Source organism: Plasmodium gallinaceum, assembly GCF_900005855.1.
Source record: "Plasmodium gallinaceum strain 8A genome assembly, contig: PGAL8A_v1_76, whole genome shotgun sequence".
NCBI classification, from domain to species: domain Eukaryota; phylum Apicomplexa; class Aconoidasida; order Haemosporida; family Plasmodiidae; genus Plasmodium; species Plasmodium gallinaceum.
The window spans coordinates 700,433-710,492 of NW_021628238.1; the positions used below are offsets into that span (position 1 = coordinate 700,433).

At 16.3% G+C, this 10,060-nt stretch overlaps 1 protein-coding gene across 1 annotated transcript; it reads right to left on the reverse strand.

The window, feature by feature from the left end:
• Nucleotides 1-600: 600 nt before the first annotated feature.
• MUS81 (crossover junction endonuclease MUS81, putative) lies at nt 601-4,538 on the reverse strand (the record flags this gene model as incomplete). Its single annotated transcript, XM_028670786.1, has 2 exons — nt 601-645; nt 801-4,538. 2 exons carry the CDS (start codon nt 4,536-4,538, stop codon nt 601-603), a joined length of 3,783 nt encoding a protein of 1,260 aa, XP_028527504.1.
• Nucleotides 4,539-10,060: the final 5,522 nt, after the last annotated feature.

Here is a 10,060-nt window from a genome sequence, read left to right on the forward strand (position 1 = left end):
TTTTTTAAAGTTTTTCATACAGTTATATATATTGATTTTTTAATATAAATTACATCATAGAGATATTTAAACAAAATAGAAAATATTTTTTATTTTTATTAAACATTTATTATTTTTTACTTCTATGTTGTTTAATAGATCTATTTTTTTAACGACCTTAATTATAAATATTTGTTTTTTTTTTTTTTTTTTCTCTTTTTTTCTTATACAATATACTTTCTTTTAAAATTCTAATTAAAAATAATTTTTTATATACAGTATATTTTAGTTAGGAATTATGTCTTAAGTTGTTTACAATAATAATTGAAATGAAAAAGGATATATAATAAAAATAAAATATTTAAAAAAAAAAAATGTATAATATTCAAATAAAATAGGAACAACTATGATAAAAAAAAAATATTTATAAAATGGTGGAAATATTTTCAAAAATTTCTTAATGAACTGATAGATAACTATAAAAAATTGATATATCTATCATAATAAAACAATAATGTATGAGAAAATATTTAAAAAATGAATTAATATAACTTAATTAGAATAATATTTATAATTATATTTATAAATCTTTTGAATAAAATTTAAAATATATTAAAAGCATTAAATGGAATCGGGGGCATATAATTGCCTTAGCTGTGCTATCAACTGAAAAAAAAAAAAAAAATATATATATTTCATATAAATGTATTTCAAAATTTTTTAAATATATATGTATATGAAGACTTGAATAAATAATTTAGAAATGAGATAAATATTTAAGTGAATATTTTTTATGTTGATATTAATATATAACTTATTACTTGTGTATCTATTGGTGATTTAATTTTTTTTTTTCCTTTAATTTCATAATTTTTTATATAAATTCTTTTAAGTTTTTCAGCTAGTATTCCATCATGAGTATATTTATGTAGTGCTTGATTTAATTTGAAAGGAGTTGACCATAATGACAAAATAAGTTCAGTTGCATCTGGACCACACATGTTAATTAATCTTAATTGTTTTCCAAATACCTCTTTAACAATATTATTTTTGGATTTTTTAGATTCATTATTCCATTTTTCCCATGAACATGAGTTATTTTTTAAATACATTAATAATTTATCATTAATGAACATTTCCTCATTTTCTTTAATTTCACAAAATCTTTTTATATTTTTTACAATTTGAAAATGAATTTCACTTAACAAAAACAAAGTGTGATTCATACTTTGACTATTTAATATAGAAAAACCACTTACTAATTGAGTACTATATTGTGCATTAGTTAATGTTTCATATGAAATTTTTGAAGAGTTCATATAATTTTTGTAAGAATTATTACAATTTTCTATTAAATATATTATATGATACATTTCTTTTGACCTCATTAATCGATATTTTTGCTCTTCATATCTGCCATCTATGATACTAGCACTTAAGTCATTTAATGTTTTTCTTTCTATTATCCATTTTAAAACATACTCTTCATATTTTATGTTTTTTTCTTCATTGTTATTTTCTAGATTATTATTTTCATTTAAAATATTCACGTAATTTTCTTCGTTTCTCTCTTTTTCTTTTTTTTTTCTCTTTTTTCCTGTTTTATTATTTTTTGATGAATTCATATTACTACTATAAATTGCTCTTCTACATAACCAGATAGTATCACCTAAAGGAAGATTTCTTGTTATAAAATTTATATTGTTATCCTTGAATATTTTTTTCATTTTTTCATTATACTCACAATTTGCACCTGATATATCTCTATTATCAATTACCATAATTATTTCATATGGCCCATATGTAATTTCATTATTCTCATTTTCAATATCTATTCTTATTTGGTTTTCATCTCTTTTCCTTTTTTTTTTTATTCTTTTATTTTCTACTTTCTTTTTATTAACGTCATTTTTATTCTCCATTTCGCTTTTCTTATTTAAAATATTATTATTTCTCTTGTTTTCTGTTTTACTATTTCTCATATAATTATTCATATATGAAGAATGACTCTGCTTATCAGAAGACAATTCAGATATATTAATTATATCATAATTGTTATTCTTTCTTTCAAATTCTTGTATATTTTCTATAATGCATTTATCTTGATTATCAATATTTTCTTTATTTATTGTTGATATTAATTCCACTTTTTCATAATTATTTTCTAAATTATTTATTTCTTTTTTTTTTAAGCACTTATATGAATCAGTATTTAAACCACATTCTTTTTTATACATGTCACAATAAATACTTTCACTACTATTATAATTTTCTTCATTTATATTTTTATAACTTAATTTCTCTTGATTGTCATCAGATGGTATATTTACTTCAATATTAATTTCCTTTAGATCTCTTATTTTATTTTTTGATATTTTTTCCTCATTTCCATTTATAAAATTTATATAATTATTATCAAGAATTAAATTATTTGTTTTATTGTTAATATCACTACTAATTATTTTAGAACTATCCTCTTTGTATTCTTTTATTTCACTATTTCTGTTTATAATACTATCCTTATCCCATATTAAATCACATGGCTTCGTGTTCTTTTCGTTGTTATTAACATCAACTTTAGAACAATTTACAGAATAATTATTTTTTGATAGGTTGCATGTTAATAAACTAGAATTATTATTTGACATGCTTTCAATTGATTTTTTTTGTTCCAATTTTTCTTTTAAACTTAATTTTAATTTTTTTTTTATTTCCCTTTTCTTATTTTCCATTTTAATTTCGAAATAACTACTTTCTTTTTTTTCTCCTATTAAATTAAATTCCTTTATTGGCTCAAATAAGTTATCCTCTCTGATACTATCACTTTTTTCAATGACATCTATATTTTCTTTATTTTGAACATTGTTTTTACTTTTCGTTATTTGTGTCTTTTCTTCTTTCTTTTTAATACACAACTTGTTCATATCATTTGTATAGTTCTCTTTTGTATCTAGCATCATAAGAACATTATTATTATCTGTAAACTTTTCATTTTTAAAATATTGACAATTTTCCTCAATCTTATCATTTACATCTAAAAATAAATTAGAATAATTGTATACAAAATAATTATTTCTATCCTCTTTACTAAAAATATCATTATTTTCTAAATTTTCTTTTACATCGTTATTTAATTTTTTCTCTGTATTTGAATTTGAGTTAGATGAACTTTCTTTTTCTTCTAAAGAATTTATTTTATGTTTATCATTGCCATAATCTACTAATGAAATATAATTCGTATTATTTTCTTTTACTTGTTTGTTATTTTCATGATCATAATTATATTTGGTATCACATTGTATTATTTTTTCTTTTAAAATTTCTTCTGAATGATTTATTATTTTTGTTTCATTTTTTCTATCCTTAACATTCTCTTTTAATTCTGTTATATTTGTATGTAAAAACTTTTCCTCCACATTATTTAATTTTATAAAAAATTCATTATCTTCACATTTTGTAATTGATGCTTCTTTTAATAATTTTTCTTTTTCTTCATCAAAAAACTTTTTTCCTCTTTCTGTTAATTTAATTTTATTAATAGTTTTTAATTTCATTTTATTTTTAGACACATCATTATTAAGATACTTATTTTCAATACACTTTATTTTTTCTAATAAACCTGATTTTATTAATTTATTTAAAGATCTAAAATTTATATTTACTAATTTTTTATAGTTTTTTAAAAATAGAATATTTATTTCTTCTTTGCTCATTGCATTTTCATTATATAAATGATTGTATTTACCGATAACATTTAGAATGTTTTTTTCTAAGTCAGTTAATTCTATTTTTTTATTTTTTTTCATAGACGAATTTTCATAATTAGAAATAGTTTTTTCAAGTTTATTTGGAGAGAATGATTTCCTAAGTGATTCTTCTTTATATTCAATGGACATTTTATTTTTATCATTTCTATTATCTGAAATAATAGTTTTATTTAAAGAATCACTGAAACCATGTTTATCATCTTGTATGGTTAAACATAAAGAATCATTATTTCCATTAAAATGAAGAGGGCTATTATGTATTCCGTCATTCTTTATTTTGTATTTAGAATTTTTCTTCTCTTTATTTATATGATCATTTTCTATTTCTTTTAGATTTCTTAAAATATTATCATCTTCTGTTATATCATCAATTTTTTTTATCATATTTAATTCATCAAATTCTCTTAAAAAATCGTTAGAACATTTAATAACTTTACTTATATGATTATTTATATTAAAGTTACGTACATTGGATACATAATTATCATCATTGTAATTATAATTATTTTCATTTTGTGTTTGTTTTAATGCCTTTTCAAAAAAGTAAGAAAAACGTTTTCCAACACCTTTTAATTTATATGCATCCAAACAATTTTTAATAGGTAATGGATACTTTAAAATTGAACTAAGAATTTTTTTAAAAGAAATAACTAAATTATTATGACCCTGAGCTAATGCTTTTCTTTTTAAATTATTAAAATAATCATAAAAAATAATATTTTGTGGATGTATGCTATAGTTTCTTCTAACATTTTTTTTCATTAACTTCCTAACAGAACTTATTTCTTCCATTTATATCATATTATAAATTATTTTTTGTAAAAGAAAAAAAAAAAAAAAAAGATATATTAAAATAAAAACCAACAAAAATCTATATATATTATAAAAAACAAACATAAAAATAAAAGAATGACAATTAATATGTAACAAATAAGAAATACATAAAATATATAAATAAAATAAATCTTTACAAGGAATCTCCTTTGTAATCATTATTATTTTTTTTTCTAACAATATATTAGGTGAAATACACCACTACAATATAATACTAATTATTTTTCTTCCTAATAACATATAAATATATGTATTTTATTTAATAAATTATGAATGTATTCAAGTGTGATGTATTAATATATATTTTTTAAATATAGTAAAAATAAATTCGGTTTATTTATATTTTCCTATATTAAAAAATAAAAAGATAATAATAAAATTTTATTCTCTATTAAAATTTAAAAATAACTGATAAATGTAATTAACATAAAAAAGACTAAAAATATAAAACAATAAAGGGAAACAAACAAACGAAACAAATAAATTATTATTAAATTTAAGGTAAAAAAAAAAAAAAAAAAAAAGTGAAAGATTCTTTTTTTTTTTTTTTTTTTTTTTTATCTATTAATATAATTTTTTTTTTATATTTTATCAAAAGCAAATTTGTAAGATTTCTATTAATTTATTGAAAATTTAGCTTCAAAATATGTTGGGAATTATAACTAAAATATGTTAATATTTATTTTTCATTTGGCATAAAATCTTATTCATCAAAAATATGATGTATTTTTAAATTACAACTAAAATTAAATTAGTTTTAATTTACAAATTTACTATTTACTTCTATTATTTTCTTTTAATACTAAGAACATTTTTTAATATCTGGGTTAAAACAAATTTTCTAGTGCATGTGTGCTTTTTTCAAATTGATTCTTTGAATTTCACACTATTATATGATTTAAACTTTTAATGTAATTTTTATATAAAATTTTTTTCATACATAAAAATAAGGGGAAAAATTATGCAAAAATATAATGCTTTAATAATAACATACAAATAGTTGTAAAAACAAAACATCTTAATAAATCCAAAATAAATAACTTTATACATAACTGTAGATTTTTTTTAAAAAGGAATTTTCTTATGATTTATATACATTTTTTCATACATTTTAACTCATTTATTTTTATTATTAATGTTTTTTTTTTTTTTTTTTTTTGTGTGAATATTTAAGAGTAAATTTTTTCTGAATGTTCATGTATGCACTAATTTTATTTTATTTAAAGAATATAAATATATATGTATATTTTTTTTTTTAATAATTAGTATTACAGTATAATTCGAAATTTTTTTTTTTTTGAAATGATATTTTATGTCTCTTAATTTATATAAATAAAATTTCCTTTAAAAATAGTATGTAGTTTTATCTATAAAAACATTGTACTGTATATACTGTATTTTTTTTTTTTAGAGAAAATTTAAAATTTATATAAAAAAAAATTCATTATTTATCTCTTCTTGTGTGTTATTTTTTTCATCATTTATATCTTTTTTTATAGTTTCAGGAGAAAATTAAATTACACCATATTTTACATTTGTTTTTAATGATATTTTAGTTGAATTATTATGCTAAATAAAATGATGATAGCATGCAGAACTTTACAATTTCTTTAGTTAAATTTTATTGTTATATAAAAATGTAGAATTGCGAAAAAGGAAAAAACATATATATACATGAGAAAAAGATTTATCATATATATTTCACTTATCAAAGTATATTTTTCATACATTTAGAAAATATTTAAAACATATATATTTTTATTAAACAGATCAAAAAATAGTGTTATTTAAAAAATACTATAAATTTTAATCTTTTATTATAAAAAAAAAAAAATCCAAAAAACTAAAATGTTTAAATAACACATTTTATTTAAATTTCTTGTGGCTTTAATGATTTCGTCTTCACTACGAAAAAATTATTATAATTATCATATTATTAGCAACTTAAGAATTCTTTGGATAAAAAAAAAAGAAAAAATTAGTATTTTTTTATTATATTTTATTATTCTTTTTTTTTTTTTCCTTTAATATATTATTATATTTTTTTTTTTTTATTCTTCCGATAAGCAATGATATTTACTATTTCGTAAAATATTTCTTTATAAGTAATACTTATAAAACATCAAAAAAAATTATAAAATTTTTAATTTATTCAGTAAATAAATATACACGATTATAAAAATAAATACATATTCATACCAATAAACTTTTTATTATTATAAAAGATGAATTAATTAAAAAAAAAAAAAAAAAAAAAGTATTTATTTTTTTTTAATTACAAATGATCAAAACCAATATATGCAAAACTTATTTCTTATTATAAAAAATATTTCGATAAAACTTTGAGAAAAACATAAAAAAAATTCACAAAACAACAAAAATAATAAAAAAAAATTTTCTATATAAAATAGAGGAAATATATATATATATATATTTTTTTTTTTTACATAAATAAACAGAAATAAATTAGCACACGCTGATGTATAACAAATAATCTGAACACGTAGAAGAAAAAGGAAAAAATAATTATATATAATTCAATTATTAAAAAAAAAGAAAAATATATATATATATATATTTTATGAATGAATAGGAAAAAGAATAAACTTGAAAAAAAAACCTTTTTTTTATTTGTATGGAGATAAAAATTAATTTAATAATGCAAGATATAAAATGTGCAAACAAATATTTGTTCTGATCATTCACTTATAAAGAAAATATATTATTTTTATAAAAATTAAAAATTAAAATAAGCATATATAAATTTTCTAATTATTATTTTTTTTTTTTTCTAATAACAGAGAACCTATGATATATTAAATGTAAATATATTTTTTATTTCTTTTTCATATTATTACCATAAATAAACTTTTATCTGTACTAACAAAAAAAAAAAAAAAAATTTTTTTCTATTGTTGTAATAATTTTGATCTGATACATGAAAACCATTCGTTTTGTTAATTTTTTTTTTTTTTTATTTTTAGTTGAAACTATTAATTGAATAATTTTTCTTTTTTTTTTTTTTTTATTAACTATTTATTCTTTTCATTTTCGTGTGTATATTGAAAGGCATGAAAAAATTTATCTTCAGGTTGTTATAAAACCTAAGAATAAAGTTTTTACTTTTTTTTTTTATAAAAGTAGTTGTATTAAATCAAATAGAATTTAAATAAAAATTTAAAAAATTAAATAAAGAAACATTAAAAAAAATGAACTTTTATATATATAAATATTTACAAGAATATTTTATAAAACTTTAAAACATTATTATATAAGTTTGGAATTTTATTTTAACAATTATTTTTATAAATGTGTAATTTTTTGTATGCATGATTAAAAGGAAATTAAATATAATTAATAATTCATATTAAGTTTATATTTATACAACTATATTATTCATTTTTTTTAATAGTAATTTAAAGGAAATACATCTATTTTGTTTTTATTTATAATGGCATTATTTCTATATTAAAAAAAAAGCGGAAATCACAAAAGAATGAAATTATACGTAAAATTCATAAAAATACATGAAGTTTACTATAAGTGAAGAAAATAATATTTCAAGAAAAAAACATATTAAAAGATTGTATTTTATAAATATTAATAAATGAAAATAAAAAAAGTGAAATTTTTTTAGTTTAATATTTTAAAATAATATTCCTATTTTTTGCTTTGTTTTTTATTAACTTTTTTTTTTTTTTTTTATTAAACACTATATTTGTTTGTATATCATATATTTATCAAATAGAAGAATGAATATAAAATCTTAATTATGTAGATATTATATTTTGAGTTTAATAAAAAATATAAAAATCTTCTTATATGTATATATTTAAGTAAATCGTAATATTTTTTTGTTGAAATGCAATGTTTTTGTCTTTTTTTTTTTTTTTTTTTTATTTCGTTCTTATATATATGTTACATTTGTTCATTAATATTCGTCTATTTTGCTTAGTATTCTATTTATTTAAATATTAATTTATTCTTATCTACATTTTATATATATAAATATGTATATATATAAATATATATATATATATACATATTTACATTTATTTTAGCAAATGTTTGTATAAATATATATTTATTTATTAATTTTATCTCTTTGTATAATTGTGTTTGATTCTATATATATATAAATATTATATTTATATATATACAATTGATGATATAGAGATTTTTAAAATTTAGTATGTTATATTTTTTTTAATAATACTTGTTTTTATATAATATTTGTGATTTAGATTAAAAGTGAAACAATATTTTTATTTATATATTTTTTAAATTAGAAAAAATTCTGTTATCCAATGTATAGTGAAAAAAAAAAAAAAAAAAAAATTACATGCTAATTATTTTTCATATAAATTATATAAGTATATATGTATATATTAACTTATTTTATTTTTGATTTAACATATAAACATAAATATAAAATTTATGTTGTTTATAATAGTTTTATTTTTTCTTTATCTATTCTTTTGGTGATTTTGTTTTATAATTCTAAAACAGATTCTTTTGATTTGTTATATGAATATATGTTTCTAAGAAAAATATTAAATGTATTCTTTATATATATGAAAGAAACATATTACATGATAAAATAATCAATTTAAGATAAAAAAAAAAATAGTAAAAAATATATTTTATTTTTGTAATAATTATAATAATAATAATTTTTTTTTTTTTTTCTTTCTTTTTTTGTTAAGTTTAAATTTCTTTAGTTTTCTATTACATTTTTTTATATGTGTAATTTTAACATTTAATTTTATTATTATTTTTTTTTTTTTTTAATATACCTAAATTATTTATTAAACGATTTTGAATATGCACTAAACAGAATAAAAATTTTTTGTGGACAACTTACTTTTTTTTTTTTTTTTTTAATATTTATATATATATATATTTATATATATATATATATAATGATTTATTAATAAAATATATTGAAGCACCTTTATATGTTCATGTATATTTTTATTAATTTTATTTCGTTTTAATTTTTATAATACTATTCCTGACTAATAAATTATTTCTAAAATTTTTATTTTCTTAAAATAATGTTTTATAAAATCATTTTGAATAATAAAACAATTATAATAACAACATATAAATGACTAAAATTTAAAATTCATTTTAGTTTATGTTTTATTATTTTGTTCTAGTTATATACATTTTTGTAAAACTAAAAAAAAAGTAATATATTATTTTGTGAGAAGAAATAAATATTTAATGGATATATATAAACATTTGTATTACCTATTTTTTTTTTTTTTTTTTTATATAAGCATATAAATACATATATATATATATTGCATATTTATTCTAACAATTTTTAAATATTATATATAAAATTATTTTTCTTTTAAATGAATAATTACTTTAATAAATTTATTTTATTATATTTCTTATTTATGTATGCATTCATATATTCATTTATTTATTCATTTATTTATTTACATTTCTTTTCATTATTTTCTTTC